We start from the raw sequence: 22,543 nt of genomic DNA, 5'->3' as shown, positions 1-22,543 counted from the left end.
TGGAAAATATGTGGTGCTGGATGCCATGTATTCAGTGCTTGCCTGAGTCTGAGACACGGCCAACTGCTCTCTGTACCTGCAGTTCTGACATCCTCCACACGCGTCTGGCTTCACTGTCTCTATTTCAGGTCAAAGAAACTGATGACCATAAAGCATAAGTTATAAACAAGGCCAACGGGCAGAGACAGGTTTCGAAAATAAGTCAGCCTGTTTCAAGTCTGAGTTCTTAATAACTACCACCTCCCCTGCCTCCTTCTTTATGGGAATATCATTTCTAGAAGAGAACTATTTATTCTCGTAGCAAATAACCAAGATAATATGATGTGAACCTCTCAATAATATATGCCACATTTTAGATATAGGATATGACACAATGAATAATGAGTGTCTCATTTGATATTGTTGATGGAAACAAAAAATAATCTACTTCTGCTTTTTACATGTGAAAAATTCATCTTGACTAGCAAACTGTCAAAATGTTTTACTCTGATTTTACATCTACCCATACTTTGGGTACTTCCCACGACGATGACGTTTTGTTGTAAGACAGTTCTTTAAGATATCTCTTTATATGCCTTTCTGCAAGTTGGTTCAGAGCTTTTAGGTTATCTATAACATATAAAAAATATGTTCTTCAAATCATTTAAATAGTTCTCTCAGCCCTCCTTATGGGTGTAGACATATCCTGATTTTGTAATAAAGCTTTCAAATCAGATAAATGTGTGGTCATGAAATAATGATGAAAACAATTTCTGTAGAAATTGTCATGGGTAAACAAGAGATTTTTTTCCTTTTTAGAAAATATATGTTTTGCTTATTCTCGTAAAGTGCATATTGTGGCATTTGAACAAGGCTAATTCTACATATCCAGAATTCCACAGAACATTCTGAGGCTTTTTAAAAAGGCATCCAGCCATAGAAGATTGACAAGGTAGCTATTATTTGAGCTGCTGCTGTTCAGGGAAGCCTGGCCCCACAGGGAGCCTGATATCATGGCAGGTTCCCATGTGTTCTGTCCACATTTTACCCAAAAGCATGTACTGAACACCTGCCAAGGGCTGGACGCTATACTCAGCACTGGATGAGATGCAACGGACAGAGTATGTCTTCTGCCTCCAGGGGGCTCAGAGCATCAGCATGACACAGACCCATGAAAACTGCAACGTATAGATGCCATAAATAAAAGTATTCTAAAGTTATATTAGCTGCACAGAGGGGTCAGATAATTGACAGATGAGATTTGAGAAGCTTCCTGAAGATGAGGACACTTCAGTTGTACCTTGAGGAAGGAACAGGTCACTAAGCAAAGGAGAAAGTGAAAGTCATAGGATAAAGGACCTTGAGCAAAACTATAGCTGTCTGAAGGAGCTGGAGGTTCCTTGGAGATAGACTCTGTTCATGTCAAATATGGATCTAGTCTAGAGCACATAATGAATGAGGAGGACATACTGGTAAGGAATGTCAGAGAGCAATGTATATATGACATATACGTCATACAAAGAGTTTGAATTCTCTCTTAAAGTCATGGCAACGGAATATTTTGAAACCAAGACAGTGTCACAATTAGGCATTCTTTACAGATCATTGTCCTTTGTCCCATGGTGTGTAGGAAAGGTGGAAGTGGACTAGAGACTACGGGAAGGGTCTTAACCATGTCAAAGTTTGGAAACTGAGAGAAGAAAATACATTCACGAAATCTTACAAGTATCGGAAGTAGAAATGTTGCCAGATTATTGAAATGTAAGAGTGTGAGCACTTAAAGAAAGCAAAGAAGTGGGAAAAACCTAGCCCATGTATTGAATACCAGTAACCTCCAAGGAAGATTTCAGTGATGCAAAGTATACTGTCCTAGAAAACTGGACAGCTTCAAAACTTACCAGGCCTCAGCAAATATTTGTGGAATGAAAACAAAATGAAACTAACAAAGGCCCTACAATCCAAATCAGGGAGTTTAGCAGACTCAACCAGCACAATTTTATATTTGGTTAGGAATAGATTGACCCAATATAGAAGTTGATTATGTCATTGAAATGATCAGAATCTCCTTAAGGATGGAATGAAATTTTCATCTAGTTTAAACTTCATACCAAGAAAATGGGTAAATGGGGTCATCAGTTGGTGTGTGTGCTAAAAGGGAATGTTTTATAGTGCACCATCACAAATTCTTTATCCTTAACTTTCAGTATAACTAATGAAAACAAAGCTCCTATAATATCCTCTAAAGCATACATTTTCTATTTGTGCTGTGAAAGGAAAAAAAAAAAAGCGTAAATCCAGAAGCCAGTTTGCTGAGGCCCTAATAGATTCTGACATATGAGCATCTTCAGCAAGATCTACAAAATACTTCGAGCAACCTCTCAAGTATGAAACAAATTCATTACTAAAAATAACCTGACTCAAGTCCTTCTAATACTTCTTTCAGCTCACCCTGTGGGTTTAGGCGTATCTCGATTCCGTCTGAAGCTCTCAAATCAGATAAATGTGCAGCCACCCAATAATAATAAACACAGAATTTCTATTAAAAAAAAAAACAGGGATGGGTAACGAAGGGATTTAAAAGACAGATATTTTTAGGTTTTTAGAATGCTCCCTTGATTTGTCATGAACGATAATTAATAGATGTATCCGCTGGGTGAAGTCGTGATATCTCCATCATCACAAATTTTAACCTTTGACAAAGAAGCTGTCCTGAAGCCTAGTCAGTCTTAAAGCTAGTCAATTTATTAAGAGACAGGAAATAGTTAAAGAGCCTAAGAGTCATGTTTAGGGTTAATTCCGACTCTTGTTATTTACAGGTTTTGTGATCATGGACCAATCACTGTACTTCTCAGGAAGCTGAGTTTTACAATCTGAAAAATGACGATAAAGTACCTTACATGGTTTAAGACAAAATGTGACCACATGTATCAAAGCATTCTAAATATGGACTTACATAGGTGCTCAATGATTGTAAGGTGCCATTTTTCTTGTTTTAGATGAATTTATATTCAGGTGCCCAACGGAAATTTAAGGTTGCAAGTCTAATTACCAAACACAATTCCTAAATGTTCAATCACGTAGTATATGTTTGAAAATTTAATTCAAATTCAATTCTAATTTTATCAATGCACTATCACTTTGTGTCCTCTATTAAACACCAAGATCATCTAATATATACAGCAAATGCATCATCAAATTTACCAAAAAGTACATAAGTTTCTTTTGTCATCTTAGACACTCTGTTAGGTTTGAGAAAATGTAAAGTTATTACACGGTCTCTGAGGCTCTGGAATGTGTTAGAAAATGAGCTTATTGCATGATCTATGAGCTCCTTAGCAGCAGTCATATTTTTCTCCGAAACCCCAGAAGAATCTAACATAGTACTCTGTAGAAAGTAGATGAAGGGTAAATACTTCGGATGGACAGATTTCTTTAGGAACACAGGGAAGTAGAAGATATGATTGGTTTGCCTAAGACTGTATTTTATTCTTCTATGAAACTTCTGAACTCAGCCAGGTGCCTGGAACAAAGTAGAGGGAATTTAATAATTTTTTTTTTTAATGAATTGTATTCCTTGACTAAGGATCAGTCTTCACAGAATAAGGTCTGTAATTCTGGGTAAAAGTAACTAAGAGTTGCCTGGACATTACTTGACATAAAATCTCCCAAGTATAATATCAATCACCCGTTACCATTGTCTTTCATACTTAATTTTCCAACAGAGAGTCTACAAATAATTAACACTACTTAACTGGAATGTCATGATTTTATTTCCTGATTTAATCTCTGTCAAATACATTATTAGTGAAATGGCCAAGAAGAGTTAGAGAAAGGGCTCTGGCAAACCGTGAGACTAATCTGTTGAACTGGAGCATATGAATAGATACATTTTTATGAGCGCTCACGGGAAGTACGGGTGGATGAGCTCTAAACAAATCTGAAGTAGAAATGAACCATGAGACTTCGTAAGGAAAATTGACATTTAAAACCAATAGCTTATGTTTTGAAATAGGGAAAAAGACTATTCTGATTGGATAACTACATTGGTATTTATCTCTATCCTAAACACCACAGATTTCACAAATACAAAACAATACGTTTGATGTATGTGTGTATACTAAAAAGATATTCATAGAAACACACAATCTAGTTGGGAAATAGAAAAGAACATGAAGATGTCCTGTAAACCCGTCACACAAAAAGGGTCAAATGGCCTTAAAAAAACACAAGTTGTCTTCAAGGTAGGAGAAAAGGAAAAAGCCTACTACTTTCTTCATCCCTGCCACCCTCCTGCGTCATCAGGAAGCGTCCCGCACTTCTTTTTAACATTAACAACGCAAGTATTGGCTGTAACCCAATGAACTTACTCACATAAACACAATGTGGTTTTCTTTTAAAATAAGCCTTTACTGAATATATCAACAAGGTACTGTATAGTGTAGAGTGAAGTTTGGCGTCAACAAAGTGTGCGACATGGTAGGTCTCAGAGGATGTGTAATGCAGAATCTTCCAGCCCCTTGCAGTCCCTTGTCAGTGAGGACACACTAAACATAAACCAGAAGCAAATCAACATACGGTTCGAACAATAACAAATCATCAGGATTAACTTTCAGTGAATATATACGGGTCCTAGGAGGGACAGACAGTGGCAACACCTTCACCTTACATCCCATGGATATCTTTATAAATGTGTGTGTTTGTGTGTGTGCACACACGTGTGTGTTTCCTACTAGCTTAAAAGCGTCTGTTGCGATGGCCTTGCTTTGTGCTCTTCTGGTGGGTGTGCCGCTAGAAAAAGAAAAATGAAAACTCTAGCACAAGAATCTGATCCGTTTGTTATAACAACAGTATCATACACGTACAAATCTTTCTCCCCACAATCTGTGGCCAGCATCCCCATTGCCAGCAATTGTCTTTGGACCCTGCTGAAGAAATCAGAGAAGGATGTAAGCTACAGCTTTCTTCAGTAGTATTTTGACTTAAGAAAAAAACAAAACAAAACAAAACAAAAAAAAAACCCGAAAAAACAAAACAAAACAAAAAAAACCACATCAGGTCAGTTTTGACAAAGATTAAGAACCAGGAGAGAGTTTTGTTTTGTGTATCTCTTTCCCTTTGGGGCACAAAGAAACTGCTTTGCTTTCCCATGAACCCGGAAAATCATGGGCAAAACCATTCTCCTCATAGTCTAAAGTAATGTCTCCTTGTAGTACCTTCAAGAAAAATCCTAAAAACAAAGATGCCAATGGAAGTTAACCACTTCATAGTCAAAAGTTGCACCGAGCTCTCTAGCTGAGGTTCCCCGAACTAGAACAGCAACTGTTCTCTGTAACTTCCGTTTGGACTGGGTGTCCTGCTGGCCACCTGCAGAGCTGGTTCTCCCCAGAGGGGAAGGAAGTTGTGATCTTGTGAAATGACTAAGACCATCGGGATCTGCACTGATAGGAATTGGAGCCTTAGAATTAGCTACTTCATTAATAATTTTGCCAGACTAGTCACATTACGGAGTTTTTTTGGTGGTTGCTTTTGTTTTTACTTCAGGGAACATATCTAATATATTTTCAAGAAACATCCATATAATTAGAAATTGCATTATTTCTCATGCGATAGAGTGTTTTCCACTTCTCACACAGGGAAACTAGGCAGGGAAACACACTTTTTGTCTCTGCCTGTGGTTGTCTTTTGCGATGAGCTGTTAATGCATTTGACAGTTTTGAGGGAAACCCGGTGGCTCTCTCTGTTCAAGCACACATCCCCAAACAAATAGGTATTAATGACAACCCATCGTATGAAGAACAATCAATAATATTGTGTGATCATGGCTATACCTTTTCCTTTTAGAATTGTCTCTGCACAGTGACACTTCCCTAGCTCTGAAAGTGGCTGTGTATGATCCGATCACCTTGTCTGGCCAAACGGCATCAAGCTCTTTATAAACCAGTCACTTATGTATGGCTTTGTTCACATACTTGGTCTACACCTTTAACTGTGACTCTTGACTAATCTCAAAATACAAAACAATGACAGCAAAAGAGGCTCAAATACAGAGTAGAACACATTCCCGTGACTGAAAATGCCAATCAAAGCCTAATCCAACACCGATGGTTGGTTATTTAGCAGTTTTCCTAAGACATATCAGACATTACAAATTCCATGATGTGCTTTCTATCCTGGTGTAAGTGCGAGCCCCAGGTATGCTATGATGAATGGGAGATTGATCTCAGTTTTAGCAGTCTCTGCCTCATTGTGTGCAAGACCAAAGTGAAACCTATAACTACATTCTCTCTCTTCAGGAACATCTTCTAGCAAAGGAACCACTTCAGGTGACTAGGTCTTCATTGTAGCAGTTAAGCCCCCAATAATTCTATGAATCCCATAAGACATCATAGAAACCTCTCCAACATTGGTATTCTTGACCCAAAGCAAAAACGTTTCAGCAGCCAAATATCGTGCTGGGGTTATACACACAACAGAAACAAATGAGAATGATTATTTTGTGGATAAGAGAGAAAAAAATCCTCAAAAGTCAAAGTACCATCATTTGAACACATAGTTTTATCTACACAGCCAAGGGGAAGAGGACAGTGGAAGGGAATTATCCAGTTAAGTACAGAAAACCCCATGTCATTGTCCTGAATGTTAATGGCTTACTGTTACACGGATCACCTTCGCAGACTGTCTTGTCCCTTCGCTGTGTGGAATTAGCTTTAAAAAAGCAACAGCCAAAATTTGCTAGCTAATAGACTAAAATGGAAACCTAAGTCACTTTAGAATTAATTCAAATTAATTCGTAGCTAATTTCAGCTCAACTGACTGCAGTTTTGATTCTTGCTTCTACAGCATTATAACTTCAGTTATATTTTCGGCTTACTCTGAGGGACAAAGGAGATTAAAACATATAAGTTGGGGGGTACATTATTAAAGAAAATAAAGCTCTTACTATAAAGAAAAACTTGCATAGCATTTTATACCTAAACTTTTACAAAGAAGACACATCACAGTTCTATTCTGTTAAAAGTGAGAGAGAGAGAAAGCAAAAATGATTGTGACGTTAACTTCATAGTTTCCTAAAAAATGGCCACTGGTAAAGGAAATATGCAAAACAGGGCAAAATTTGATTTTAAAAGGAATTTTCCAAGGGTGTGTGTTTCTTAGACAATGTATGCGATCGATAGCCCTTCTACATCTCAGGGATGAAGAGGAGTAAATTATACGTACTTAGTGAAGACGGGCATTGCTTCGAAAATATCTAGAGTTAAGCACAGACATCCCTCCCTTCTCTATGCCCTCTGCTCTATGCCCCACTCTGCCAAGATTAGGGGAACAAGCCTGTGCTCCCTGACTTGTTCATTTTTCACTTATCCTGTTAATAAAAGATTGATCATCCCTCCAAGATTCCCAAAGAAGAGGGATATATCCGAGGCTGAAAAGGAATAAATGAAATTTCAAAAATGGAACAGGATCCAAGTCAGTCCAAGGTGGAGACTCAATATTGCTTTAAAAACAAATACATTATTTCAGCCAGCTTCGATGTGTGCTCATAGAATTACGAGCACTGAAAATTAGTATCCATTTTAAAGTGTAGAAGTATATATGGATATTTTGTGCAACCAAGACTGGCATCTAAACTTTTCTTTCCAATTTTAAGCAGAGTGGGGAAAAAAAACAACCCAAACAAATGTAGCATATACAGCTAATTACGAAAATATATGTGAGGTGATTGGAAGACAAATTTGCAAGGGGGTAAAGGTATTAATTCAAGCTATTTCAACATGATACTAACACAGTCATTGATAAAGTAAAGCAGAACCTCTGATCACTTGTTTTTGTCTAAATGGTATCAATAGTTTTTTAAATAACAAGTTCAGCATATTCCAAACACTAATCTCTTGTTGGTCTAAATATCATGTTGACATAGCTGCAGTGAATCTACCCAAATAATTCTCATTATCAAAAATAATTCCATTCAATATAATTCTTCCCGTTATTTTATTAGCCTCTTCTAAAAAAGTATTCTAGAATATATCTCTGTTGAATGTGATCAACCTGACATATAATTTGAATAGTAACACTTTTAAAGGGAGTTTTCTTACTGGAACATCCTATCTGTCCCTGAAGATGACCGAAATCAGACTAAAGTCTCTAACTCTGTTATCTCGTAGGGTCAGAGAAGCATGAGGAGGGATTTTTAAGCTCCCGGTCAGAAAGCCAACGCCCGGGTTTGAAGTTCTTTTCCAAACATGTCATTTGCTGGATTCCCCGGGTTGGGTTAACTTATCTTACAGGAACGGGCTTCCTCGTGATGCTTTTCTATATTTCCTGCTTTGGGTCAAATCAGGGTAACTATCTCCTTTCTTATACTTCAAGATTTTTAACTTCTCTTCCAGACCAGGAAATGCAGAAATAGCGTGAAGGTATCTGGGCCATTTCTTGTTTTACCCACAGCACTTAGCCTACCCTGATGAGTTCATTTGAATCTGCCCTTTCATCTGACCACGACTGTAAGAAAGGAATTTATTCTGACAGCTTCCACAGCAAAACGGTTAATGTGCGTCATGAGGAAGAATCACTCCGTCTTTTGCCTTGGCGTTGGGTTCTCCTTGTACAACCCTGTACAGTACTTCAGCGACTATTTTTTTTTAAGATTTAAAAAGCAAAGAGTTACAAAACTGTTTGTAATTAACTTGAAATAGAAAAGATAGCACTTTTTTTTTAAATCCCATTATATAGTACACCGTATAAATTACAGAGTATTCAAATGCACAAATGCATCTGGGTAACATTTATCAAATGTAATTCGCGTGTCTCTATGTGCACACACGTGTGTGTTCTCGAGCGTCTTACTGTCCGCCTTCCTAACGCCGGGCCTCTGGCTGTCACGTGTGGCAGTGCTCCAGATCCGGCACGCTGCTGTTGCAGTATCGCATGTTGTTGGAGATATGGCAGTCTGTGTAATTAATGCCCCCATTTGGGGTGTAAATGGGCTGCAGTCTGAAATCTCCTTTAAGGAGCTGATCGTTATTTAAGGAGACGATCTGAAAGCTGGTTTCGGTCATCTCCAGGATGGAATTGTCCTTCTTGGTGCCCGCCTCGCAATAGTCATCTTTCCGCCGGCCCCGGTTGTACTTCCACTTCTGGGACGTGTAGCGCCCCTTTTTGTGCATGTGCCAGCAAAAGACACTGAGCAAGACCACGAGCACGAATATCACCGCGCCCCCGATCAGGCCCGCCAGCAGAAAAGGGGAGCCCATGCTGTGGGAAGTCGTCTGCTCGTGGCTGGAAGCAGTGTTGCTGCCATTGTTCAAATAGGAGGCGTGCGTGGTGGCCTCAGAACAGACGGTCTCTTCCACAGCTCGGTAGTTAAAAGCATCCAGTGGCACCAAACAAATCCGATAGGTGGATCTGGGCTCCAAGTTAACCAGGCTCAAGTGCTGCTTCTCGCCGCTGACTATGCGTTCCTGAACGATGCCGCCGACTAAACTGTGGCCCATTTTCACCCACGTGAGTTTGTACGCCATCACGGTAAAGAGAGAGAGCCAGCTGACTTGAATGGACGTGTCGTTCACGAAATGGATGGAGAGTTGGATCCGTTCCGCGGTAGGCGGGGTCCCCCTTTCTCTGCCATCCCAGTCAGGAATCGTGGGCAGTCTGGCGGTGGTGGGAGTCAGGGGTGTATAGCTTCTGCTGGGGCTTGGGACAGAGAGGGTGGGAGGCTGCGTGGTTGGAGAGGCTGTACTTGGGGCCGGGGTAAAGACAGGCAGCCCGGGGGTGGTGGTGGGGCACGACAACAGATTCATATTCAGCTCCCTGACAGCCATCCCCCGGACTTGCTCGGGCCCTTGGCACATGAAACCTCGCACGTTGAGAGATGAAGGGATGTACTTGAGCCATTCCGTGACCCACTTAATGCTGCAGTCACAAAACCAGGGGTTATTCCGAGCAGTGAGCTGCTTCAGGTTGGAGAGATTATCAAAGACCCCTTGAGTCAACATACGCAGTTGGTTGTTGGAGATGTCCAGCCGTTCCAGCTTGCGCAGATTGGAGAAGGCTGTCAAAGGGATGTGGTTGATCTGGTTGTCCTGCAGGTAGAGCCTGATCAGATGTGTACCTGGGAGATCGGGAGGGGGGCGGGAGAGTGAATTCCGAACAATGGAAAACTCCTTGAGCTTGGTGAGATGGCTGAAGGTGCCCTCGGCGATGCCCTTGTTGGTCAGGAGGTTGCCGTCCACGATCAGACGCTCCAAGCTTGTGAGGTTCTGAAAGGCCATGTCTGATATGACAGCAATTCGATTTTCATCCACTCTCAGCTCTTGCAAATCCACAGGAAGCCCCACAGGCACACTGCTCAGGTGATTCTTGGATAGAAACAACAGTTTGAGGCTAATAGCCTCCCGGAAGGCCCCGTCTTCCACCCCCACTGTGGATATCGAGTTGTCATCCAGGTGAAGCTCCTCGAGCTTCAAGAGCTGGGCCAGAGCAGCCCGGGAAATGGTCTGAATGTTGTTTTCCTGCAAATGGAGAACTCTGACGTTCTTGGGAAGGTTCATGGGGAATTCATCCAGTTGGTTGCCGTAAAGGTAGACCGTGTGCACGGACCGGACGTTGTGCAGTTCTGCAGGAAATCCAGCATTATTAATTTGGTTGTTGTGGAGGTAGAGTACGGTTACGCCCTCCGGGATCCCAAGAGGCACTGAGGTCAAGCTTCGCTCATTACAGTAGACAAAGTTCCTATCGCAGCGGCACACGCTAGGGCACGCCAAGATTTTTGACACTTGTGAGTACAGCCCCAGGGAGATGAGAAGCCAAGATTTCAGGAAAAAAGCCCCATGGCTGGGCCACTGTGTGGTCTGCAGGCCCATTTCTGAAGCACAGAAACAAAATACAAGGTGGTGGGGAAAGTAAAAAGAGAAAAAAAATAAAATATATATATATATATAGCAAAACCAAAATGACTGGACAGGGTTCTGTTAAAGTCCAGAACTCCAACTAGAGGAAAAGTCTCGAAGGCCTGTGGTCTCTGGTCTTATCAACCTGTGTTGTCTTCTTTGTTACTGTCCTCCATGTGCAAAAAAAAAAAAAAAAAAAAATCAATAGGGAGATTTTTTCTACACAGGCAATGAGTGAAGCCAAGTTATCAGCGGTCACCAGGGGCCCAACTGGGCAGGCAGAACTAGAACTCCCTTCTCGTGTTGTAGATCAGGTCGGTGGTGATCAGACTCTGAACTTCTTGGTTAAGCTCAATCTGCAATCTGTTGTAGGAAAGCAAAGAGAAAAAAGTCAGTTAAGGGTTGGAATGGATGAAGTGCTGACCTGATTCTTCACCCTTCAAGAACAATGTGTCTGGGACCAAATGACCAGATGCAAGGAGTTGGTGTGAAGTGATGTTTTAAGTAACAATAATTTAGTTGAAAAGGTATTCAAGAAAGGAATATGATTCTATTATCTGATCTTCAAAGGAAAACCATACTGTTGCCTCTCACCCTCAGTGACCCTACTGAGACTTTTACATCCCAAGCAGTACCTTCTCTTAAATATCCATTTGCATATCCAAATAGAAAGTTGCAAGGCACACTGTTGAGTCCACTGAATCCATAATGATAATCACCTACAACTCCAACCGGTCACATCTTGTCTCAAGATGACACAAGTGACTGAGTAAGAAATACAATTTGAGGGCACACTTGTGAAACCCTTTCTAGTTATAAATAAACAAATGCAAGATAGGGACTGATAAAGTCGTTTAAAAAGATATGTCCTTTTGGTACGATGCTAAGCGAAATTCAGTCAGTCAGAGAAAGAGAAATACCATACGATTTCACTCACATGTGGAACTTAAGAAACAAAATAGATGAACATTGGGGAAGCGAAGGAAAAATAAAACAAGAGGAAAATTGAGAAGGAGGCAAAGAATAAGAGATGCTGAACTCTAGGAAACAAACAAGGGTGCTGGAGGGGAGGTGGGTAGGGGGATGGGGTAACTGGGGGATGGGCATTAAGGAGGGCATGTGAAGGAATGGGCACTGGGTGTTGTATGCAACTGATGAATCACTAAATTCTACCTCTGAAACTAACCAAAAAATAAATAAAATTTTTAAAAAAAGATGTGTCCTTTTGATCTGACACTGTGAGGAAGACGAATAAAAGTAATGCCCAGAAGCATGCATGAAGGCAGACAGAGGATTTCTCTTCCCCACTTTTCACCTCTATCTCATCTTTGTCTTTCTCCAAAATAGCTTATGCTCGATTTACCAAGGAGAACGACTAAACTCCAGTCCATGATACGTTTCTGTTTATTCCCTCGTTCGGGACCTCCAGGTACACATGAGATACACTCTTCTGACCCCCTTGAGAGCTGCCAAGCTCATGATTTGGAATCAGTTGTTTCTCAACTCTATTACCTTCCTCCCATCTGTGAGGATTTTTTTTTTTTTCTTATTTTTCAAGAAGGACCTTCAGCAGACTGAAATGATAGAAGACCCAGTTAGGGAAGTAAAGGCAATCCACAGAGAGTAATCATGCCTTCCTGTTCCAGAACGTGTCTGTCTGTTTTTAGATCAGAGAGGTAAAACAGTTAATTGAAAGGTGCCAGATTTGATTTCCTTACAAAATAAGCTAACATGACAGGACATGGCAAGCTATGAGTTTCTTAATTCTCACCAACAGACAGAAACTCAAAACAACTTATATCTAGAAGCACAGAGGAACTATTTGAAATTGTTCCCTTAGCTATCTTTAGAAACATAATTAAAAAAAAAAAAACACTATAAATGCTTTTTAAGTGTCAAGGACATTGTAAATTTGTTCTACAACTTAAAAAAAAAAATGTGAACCAACTAAAAAAATGCCTCTCATGACCTGAAACAGTAAAACGCATGTTTTATTGTCCAAAAACTTTAAAACGAAGGAGCAGGGATAGGGAATCTTTGTCTAGGAAAAAACAGACTGAGCTATGATATTTATTTATTAAGAATGAAACATTAATTTGTTAAAACTTACAAATATACATTTTAACACTAGACAGGAGCCATCTCCCCACTCCAGCAAAAATCCCCGTATCTGCTTAAAAATAATTTATAATACAACTGAGATAGTATAGGAAAAATGAGTTTAATGTCATCAGCCTGATGTCATCCTTAGCTCAGATTTCAAATTTTTAAACCATCTCAGTGTTCCCTAACAGCTTCCTACTCAAGGGTCATCCTGGTCCAGGAGAGAGAGCTTGACTTGAGAAGTTGTTGGAAAGGTGGAATTTGCATGTTAGCAAGAACCTAGGGTGTGCGTGTGAAAATTTGAGAGGCATTGCCCTAAACACTGTAACATCTTATTGAATCATTCAGACGTTTTCCTTTATTAAATATAAAACAAATGCAAGAGCATGTCAGATGTCTCCTTAGGAAGAGTAAAAGCATAAGGCATACTGACCACTTTAGTCCCCGGGAGATAGTCTTAAATTACATCTTAGACATAAATGACATCTTGTAGGTGGAGTAGTGCGATGACTATACCACCCACTTGGCCTCAACAGATCCTTGAAAATGTATGCCTGAGTGACAAGCACTAATGCCCAGTAGGAGCTTAGAAAGTTATTTGTCACCAGGGGAGCCCACTTGATAAAGCAGGATTTATTTAAGAACAAACATTTGTTTGGTGCTATCCGCATTTACTCTCCACAGGAGGTAGGAAAGTGAGACCGAAAGAATAGAACGTAACACAGTTTCAGTATTCCACAGGCATCTTCAGCATGTGATACCAGCACACAATAAATAGAATTTCTGAAGAGAGAAAAACAGCTGCTCCAGGGTTCTCAGTTCCTAAATAAAAAGAATAGATGTTTCTTAACTGCGCTTTACAAGCCAAGTTTTAAGGCCCTGGAAACAATGAGCTAATACTTGAGGATGACAGAATTTACTTAGAAAGTTCATCAACTAACAACCTCAAAGCAATAATCGCTGGGAGCTAACAAAGTACTCAGGTGTTGGACCTGGAGACTGTCATGCTTCCAGGATACACATTTTCCATTTGCCTGCCCTGCCCTCTGTAAGGAGGAGAAAAGCCCCATCAGCCCATCCGTTGCCCCAGGCCTTGCTCTCTTGCTGATGTACCCTACTTAGGAGTGCTGTCCGTAATCATCTACGAAGAGGATGTGGTCCTGAAGAAATCCTCTAATAGGATTACATGGGACAAACTGTCACTGTTTATCCACCTTAACAGAAGAAAAGTCCCATTGAGATCACAATGTGCTGATCAGCTATGACAACGTCAATTCTGAATGAAAACAAACTCTCAGGGTTTGCTTTGAACTTCTTGAGAATGCCACAAAATGACAGCAAATAGCAGATTCGTTGTAATCCTTGGATCAACGACGGCCTATATGTGTCAGCCAATATACTGCGTCTTTATGCAAATTAGCGTAAGTGTAAAATCACAAACATGTAGGCAATAGTGACTCTATTTTTTTCATTTAAGCAGGCTAAAATTTCCTCTATATTTTCAGTGCTAATTCCTACTGAATACCGAGAGCAGAAATGCTTTCAGACCTTAAGCTGGAGACTCTATTCAGAAAGAAACCGATAGAGTGGAATGCTCAAAAGCATAGCCCCCGAGGTCTCCTCCTACCTCGGACACGGAGTAGCCGCAGGATCTTGACCTTTCATACCTTCCTTCCCTCGCCTGAAAAATTAGTATAATAATAGTTCAACTCACAGTATTCATGAGAAAATTCAATAGGGTAGTATTTCTCATGATGCTTGACACAGGCAAGAACATAATAAATATAAACTGTTATTCTCTCCCTAATTATTTTTATGTTATCCAAAGAGGTAAACTCCAACATGTACTCAAAATAACCCACCAAGTTCTATACCTTTCCATATACTCCAGAATTTCTCAACCTCATCACTATTGACATTTTGGGCTGGATAATTCTGTGTGGGGCTGCCATAAGCATCCAAAAATGTTTCCAGACATTGTCATACATATGTCCTCTGGGGTGACAAAATCACCCCACGAACCACTGACCCACACCATTTTATGAGTACCTTAGAAGATTAGCATTATTATTCTAATTTTCTTAAAATTTATTTATTTATTTATTTATTTATTTATTTATTTATTTATTTATTTATTTGACAGAGAGAGAGAGAGCCAGTGAGAGAGGGAACACAAGCAGGGGTAGTGGGAGAGGAAGAAGCAGGCTCCCAGCAGAGCAGGGAGCCCGATGTGGGGCTCAATCCCAGGACCCTGGGATCACGCCCTGAGCTGAAGGCAGATGTCCAATGACTGAGCCACCCAGGCGCCCCTATTATTCTAATTTTATAGAAGAAATTGAACATCGGTTTCTAATAAGCAGAACCTAAAAATGTTTCTTGCCACGGACACCAAAAAAGCATGAAAATGTAACATGTTTTTCATTCATTTATTCAACCAATATTTGTTGGGCACTAGAATGAGGATACAGTCTGAGGTGGAACTGATGTGGGTTTGGCTTCATGAGCTTGACGAAAGTCAGTGAGGGGAGAGAAATGAATAAGCAGGGAATTATGGTACTATGTAAAGCGTTCTGATCTTAGGGTATCAGAGAATTACGTTACTGAGTGAGGAGCTCTAACCTAGTCCCTGGTGTATCAGGAAAAACACTGCAGGACAAAGATTGTCTATGTGATGATCTGAAGGGTAAAAAGGTGCAAGCAAGGGAAGAAATTCCAGAAGTGTTGCACACGGACCCAAGCTGGTTGTGATATGGATCAAGAGGTGAAACCCAGCCCTGCTGAGAGAAGAAATGAAACTTTGACAGCATAGCACATTCTCCCAACTCTGCCTGCTTCTCACTCAGGGAGTCCGGTTTCCAGAAGATAATAAACAAACCCATGTTTCAAGGTCACTAGCCATTTCCATTTGTAAGTCTCTAAATATTGCAAATAAAACATTTTGCTTTACAAGATGAGTTTCAAATATTGAGAGCAAAAGGTTTTCGTCCCCCCCCCCCCCCACCCTTTCCTAACTGTTTGAGTACTGCACTGAATATGCTTCCTTTCCGGGAAACTAGAGATTGTGAGGAATGGTTTAATGGAAGGTGCTACAGAAAAACAGGAATTTTCACTGAAAGTAGAAAACACAGTTTCCAGAGGCTGAGTATAAATCAACACGGAACAAATGCTCTTTGGAGACACCAAGAACCTGGCCCTGCCAGTCTGTGCAAGCGACTGTAAGGGCAGCAGCTATTCCGGGCTACTTTACTCTAATTTAACTCTTTTCATAGGAATGGAGACTCAGAGCATATAAATCATGTAAAAACTTTCAGCAAAGTGTTTCTGTCCCGGTGCCGTCTAAGAAGATTTTTTAAAAAATTAATTCCAGGAGCCTATATTTCAGGAGCGCTTAATAAACGCGGACTATAAAAATCATAGTACAGAAAATAAGAATTGTCAATAAGCACCACCGATTGCATACTATAATGACCGCAGGACAAACCCAACAAAATCTTAATGGTCTCAGCATTGGCTGGATCGTCACAAGACAGCGCAGGGCATGAAATGCTATGAATGAGAAAGCTAACGCGAAGACGGATTCTCCACAAAAGCGTCCCTGGGTACCTGGGACTTAGCACTTCTGGAGTTAGACAATTTGTGCTTGAAATCAGACACATGGGTGCAGATTCCATAGGCCTAACTACACTACAAATGTCTCTGTTACAATCTGGAAACACTAAAACAATTTATAGATTGTGTGCACATTTCCACATTCCTGAAGACAGGTTATAAATACTGTTCTTACAACAGTCAGAAGAGTTCTATAGTTAGCGGGCCAAGATGGGGGGATTAGCAGAGGAATTTGGGGAAAAATAAAACAATAGCCACCCCCTAACTTGAAGCCATTTTTCCATCTCATTCACTGACCCTCAACCAAGCCCCTTGAAGTTTCTCATTAGACACATATTTTTCTTTGCTAAAACAAAGAGAAAGAAAGAAGGGAAGAGGGAGAGAAGGAGGAAAAGAGGGAAGGAAGGAAAGGAAACACTTTATATAAACAGTTGACAATTCCCCGGCTCCAGTCAGTCTAGAATTGAAAACACTAAAATTGGACCCCCCCCCCCCAAAAGAAAGAGTTATTCTCCTGGCAAGCATAAAATTCTCTAACACATTTGAAGAGTTGTTCCCACAAGGTTTCCAATGCAGTTGGTTCAAATAATAATTTCAGACCAAGCAACCAATGTTAAAAATGCAAGTGCATAAACTTTGAGGACACACTCATGACTGTCACTGGCTGCTCTTCACCCATTAGGGAGCTCCCACTGACCACTCCGAGGTCCCATTAAAAATCTGCATACCTGGATGCAAGACTGGGCCTTCATGGTGTTTAAACTCGGGAGTGAGCAGACACTAATAGAGAAGAATTTTACTGAGATAGCACCAACAGGATTAAAGAAAAGAAATAAGTATACGGTCCACAAAGGATGGAAAAGGTAGTTCACTCAATTCTACATCCATTCATTTGGTCAAACAAACATATATTGAGCACCTCTTGTTTCAGGCATAGAAAATAGCTGGTTTCTCAGGCTCTTATCTCTGAGAGGGACTTTTTCCCATGATCTGATTCAGAGATTCTTCAACTCCAAGGGTCATCAAAAACACTAGGGGAAGAGGATGAGAAAAGAGGGTTTCTAGGTAGCACCCCACAGATTTTTGGTTTTACAGGTCATTGAAGGAGGCTGTGCACGTGCATTCTGTCAAAATTCCCCAGGCGGATCTGATGATCAACCCCTTCAGGGTTCAACTACATTGACACCCACTATAAGGGCACAGAGGCAACCGTTTTTTTGTGTTGTTTTTTTTTTTCTTTTTTTGGATCAAATTGACTTGTGAGAGGTGGAGCAATAGATGTGGCAAGAGCAAAGGGTTTAGGGTAACTTAGAGTTTGGTTTTGACCTCAGCTCAGCCACTCTTCAAAAGCATGACAATGGGCATTGGCCTTAACCTCCCTCAGTCTCCTGGTTCATCTCAAGAGGGGATAATAAGCCATGCTCACAAAATTGTGGGGAAGACTAGAGGTAATGCATGTGAAGTAACTAAAAATACCAAATAGGCACTCAAGAAACTGGACTCTGGCGACAGGTGACCTGGATAGTTTTCTGATTTGCCAGTGGTGTTCACTTGGGCATATCACTTCCCCTCCCTTGGCCCCAGTTAACTGATTTGTCAAATGGAGAAAATGGTAGTATTAATCTCTCACAGTTGTTGTACGGCTGTAAATCATTTCGAGTGTTATCGAACATGTGGAAAACATCCACTCATGATGTGTTGGCCATTCCCATTTTTAGCTTTAAAAACCAGCAACAATAACAAAGAACCTCAGGGAGCACAGGGAGCTTTTGTCCTGAATTTAGTAGAGAGTTGGTCCTTTTGAATCCATCAAATTTTACTTTCCTCTTTAGTTCATTGGTCACAGTTCTTTCCTTTGGAGATAGACACACACATCTTCCTATCCATCGACACTGCGAATATGTGGAGACATTCACTGGGTCTCTCAGATCTTCTCCTTTCCTATGTAAATGTCCCATTTCTTTCATTTGCTTCAGAATCTTAGTGATGCTGATGCCTCCATTTCTTGATATGTGCTTCCCAGAGTGGAAAACAAGACTCACGTGGGGTGACCAACACCATGTATAGCCTAGCAAACACGTGGGGAGTGCCCAGTCCCTGCCAGGTACAGACCTGGTTACTAGAAAGATATCTATGGCACAAGCCCCTTATTTGAGTATCAGTTCACGTCAGATCAAATAACTCTTTGCATAAAGCTCTTTACAATTCTAAAAGCATTTTAATATGTTTCATTTCATGTAATCCCACAACAACCCATAGGAGATACGTATGTCAACCTCAGACGGAGTCTACAGAGATGAAGTAATTTGCCTGAAGCCATACTGATGGTATGAACAGAGGATGGCATTATCAATTTTCCATAAGAAAATACTAGCTACTGGTATGATTTTATGAATGGTGTTAGTTATGATGGCATTAAAACCAACATGCATTTCCCTGCAAAAATGAAAGCCTCTCCCTACTGATTAAATCTACAAAACTATCAGTAGCCTGGCATCTGAAGTGAGTAAAACTTCCAAGATGGACTGGTGTATAAATAAAGGGTAATTATGCCAGAGAACCCATTGTCTGTTCTTCCCTGTGACTCCAGGGCTCAGCAGGAGTGGGAACCTGGGCTGCAGTTCAGCACAGGGGCAGCGTCAAGGTGCCAAGGATTGGAGGAGTCTGAAGGACTCGAGGCTACTGGTAGGCTGCTAGCAAAGCAGACAGCAGAGCTTCCTTGCCTACTTCATCTCCAAGAACCCCAAGTTGGCCGTCACCAAATTCTACAGCTTGGGGAGGTCTTCATGTGGGGCCACTGCAGCAAAAGCTGTTGAAGAAGTAAAGCCAGTCACCAATTGCCCAACACATGGCCAGCTTCTGTATATTAATAGCTTGGGATGAGATGTTGTAGGTATCAAGAATTTCTTGAATTCCAAGGGAAAGAAAACTATAGAAAGTGGGATCAGTAATCTAACAAAGAGTAATTTTAAGAAAGATCTTGCTAGATCTTTTTTTTTTTTCTTTTTCCTTCTGCAAGGGATCATTTCTAACTAATCCCATAAGAACACTTGACACCAAAAAGTCTGAAAGATTTCTTCTTCTATCTTCTCTACGAACCAAACATGCAGTGCTCACTCAATACTTGCGTCCCTCTCCATGCTGTCCGCCAGTCTGCCATGCCCCCAAGCATTCACCTAGAGTGGGGGGTGGGAGGAGAATGAAAAGTCATCTTCTTTTCTTCCCTTCTTCCCTCTCTCTCTCTTTTTTTTTAGAGGCAAGCTATGTTGGGACAGGACAAGAAATTTGAGCTTGCTGCTGACACTGCCCTTAAAAACTCAACAGAAGAGGGGCACCTGGGTGGCTGAGTCATTAAGCGTCTGCCTTCGGCTCAGAGCGTGATCCCAGGGTCCTGGGATCGAGCCCCGCATCGGGCTCCCTGCTCCACTGGAGCTTGCTTCTGCCTCTCCCACCCACCCTGCTGTGTTCCCTCTCTTGCTGGCTGTCTCTCTCTGTCAAATAAATAAATAAAATCTTTAAAAAAATAAAAAGAAGAAAAAGGAAAAAAAAAGAGAAAACTCAACAAAAGAAATAAGCAAATTACTATAATCACACCTTATGCACCCCTAGGCTCTGGTGCATTTCCAAATTGAGTTCAAATTCAGCTAAATATTCAAATACCTATTAAATGCTAACCACTGCTAATATGGTACAATACGCACAGCGCCATGAGAAATAAGTCATTATTATACCAAATTTGCAAATGAGGAGACAAGCTTGGAGAAATCTGTGAACTTACTCAGGTTCAACTAGTAGCAATGCTTAGCCATAGAATCCCAGCTCAATTTTTCTGATAAAAAAGAAAAGAAAAAGTAAAAAACAATTTGGTGGTCTTCCCGCCACATTCTCCTCCTATCTTATTAGTTTAGGGTGTACAATCTATTATTTCAAAAATTATTCTGCCCTCTGTTCTTTCATTGCACCTTGAATCAAGCAAACAAACCCACCCAGTCACAAGCCCAATCTCCTCTGCGAGTTTCAGATTCTCACCAGAGAAAGTCACGTAATAGCACAGATGAGGCCTACCTTAAATAAGAAATCACCAACCTACAGGGAGACCGCACTCCACCTAGCAACCCTGTTCTACTTCTCTGGAAAACTCCTCCCTCACTGTCCTCAAAGACGGAGTCAGTCTTCACTCTCCTTAGATTCCCTAACTTTTCCTCTCACTTTCAGTAGACAACCTGACTGTAATCTGAAGATCAGCAGAAGGCATCAGACAGGATCTCCCATGTCTTTCTCTTGCCAAACATCCGAGTCCATCTGCATCTGCACCCACTTTCTTTTCCTTAAAGGTTGACCACTCCATCCCTCCTGTGGAGCCCTTGCCCTACAGGGCTCTCTAGAATATACTTCTCTATGTTCTCCTCCCCTGTGTATGCAACCTCTCTGTCTCAGACTGGATCTATTTTAAAAATTCTCTGGGGGCGCCTGGGTGGTTCTGTCAGTTGGGTGTCTGACTCTTGATTTCAGCTCAGGTCATGATCTCAGGGTCAGCGATCCAGTCCCGCGTGCAACTCTGTGCTCAGTGCAGAGTCTGCTTGTCCCTCTCTCTCTGCGCCTCCCCTGCTCACACTCTCTCTTGAAAATAAACACACAAATAACTAAATAAATATCTTTTTTCAAAAATTAACATTCTCTGGTATTTTCCACTTACAAAATAATCCCCCCCTCCAGCTGTTGCCCCATTTCTCTCCTGACATTTAGCCAAACTTCTAGAAAGGATGGTTCATAATCTGTTCAAAATCTGTTTTCTCACCTCCCACCCATCTCCCACCATCACTCTCCACACTGGTTCCTGTCCTTACTTTCACACCAGCATGTCTCACTGACGTCAACAATCAGCCCTGGGTTGGTAAATCCAAAGGGCTCTTGCCTCTCTTCTTTTTTCTTTATCTGGCAGCATCATTTCGACCTGCTGTGCATGCCCTTCCTGAAACATTCTCATTCTTTGGTCGCTATGACATCATAGTCTGCTGGTTTTCCTCCTGCTCCTCCTGTTTCCTATCTTGCAGGCTTCCCCTCCTCAGTCTAGGCATTCAGTGTGAGTCCAGTAAGCTTGAATCCAGGTGCTCTTCTTCTTCTCTTTCTGTAGGACATGGCATCCAAGCCCTAACTTGAAACTGTCTCCTGTATATGCAAATAAATCACACACTGTAGTCTCCATCCTAGCCTCTCCTCTTAGCTCCTTACCTGCACAGCCCAACATACACTTGACTTATCCATTTCAGTGTTTTAAAGGCATTTCTAACTTAGCATTTGCAGTTTCACATACTTTTTAAGAAACTTCCATGTACTGACTCATAATAAACCAATACATATGATCCTGTTATTACTCCCTCAGAGAGAACGGAGCCCCGAGGTATGTAGCTTCTCCAAAGCCGATCATCAGAGAAGGGACAGGGAGGAACAGAATTTGAACTCAGGCATAAGCTGCGGAGCCTTGCTCCTAACCCCTTTCTTGCCTCCCTGTAAGCTCCACATGGACAGAGGTTGGACTGTTTTTGCTCAGTATTGTTTCCCCAGAGCCTACCACGGCAGATGGCAGACATTCAAGAAGCATTTGTAGAATAAATAGATGAATCCAAAAACAACCTTCAGATGATTACTTTGCTCGAAGATGCAGTCTGCAAAAACTCTTCGACATCTTCAATCTGAAGTCCCATAAGGAACCACCGAACTAATATTTCGGAAAAGGTTTCAAAGGTTTGAAGCAACACTAACCTACCCGGAGAGACTGAGGGATAGATAGAGAGACGGATGAAGAATCTTCAGGTACAAAGAAACTAGATGACCTTAGGAAACAGCATAAAACACGCAACTAGAAAAATTTGTAATTGCCATAGCGCTATACTTGTTTTGCAAAATAACATCAAATTCTGTGCTCTTATCAACTGAAACAGGATCAGCCTGACCGATTATTACAA

At 41.1% G+C, this 22,543-nt stretch overlaps 1 protein-coding gene across 3 annotated transcripts in view; it reads right to left on the bottom strand.

The window, feature by feature from the left end:
- Nucleotides 1-2,254: 2,254 nt before the first annotated feature.
- FLRT2 (fibronectin leucine rich transmembrane protein 2) overlaps nt 2,255-22,543 on the bottom strand; it is a 99,749-nt gene continuing 79,460 nt past the window's right edge. For all 3 annotated transcript variants that reach the window (XM_045807702.2, XM_045807701.2, XM_087856164.1), the window contains exon 2: nt 2,255-11,228. In XM_045807702.2, coding sequence (XP_045663658.1) covers nt 8,856-10,838 — 1,983 coding nt within the window. In that variant the 5' untranslated portion in view covers nt 10,839-11,228 and the 3' untranslated portion in view covers nt 2,255-8,855. The remainder of the gene's footprint in view (nt 11,229-22,543) is intronic.

This window comes from Ursus americanus, chromosome 26 (genome assembly GCF_024610735.1).
Source record: "Ursus americanus isolate L20-20 chromosome 26, mUrsAme1.1.p, whole genome shotgun sequence".
Classification (NCBI taxonomy): domain Eukaryota; kingdom Metazoa; phylum Chordata; class Mammalia; order Carnivora; family Ursidae; genus Ursus; species Ursus americanus.
The sequence above is the reverse complement of the archived record's forward strand: the minus strand, read 5'-3'. Positions and strand labels throughout refer to the sequence as shown.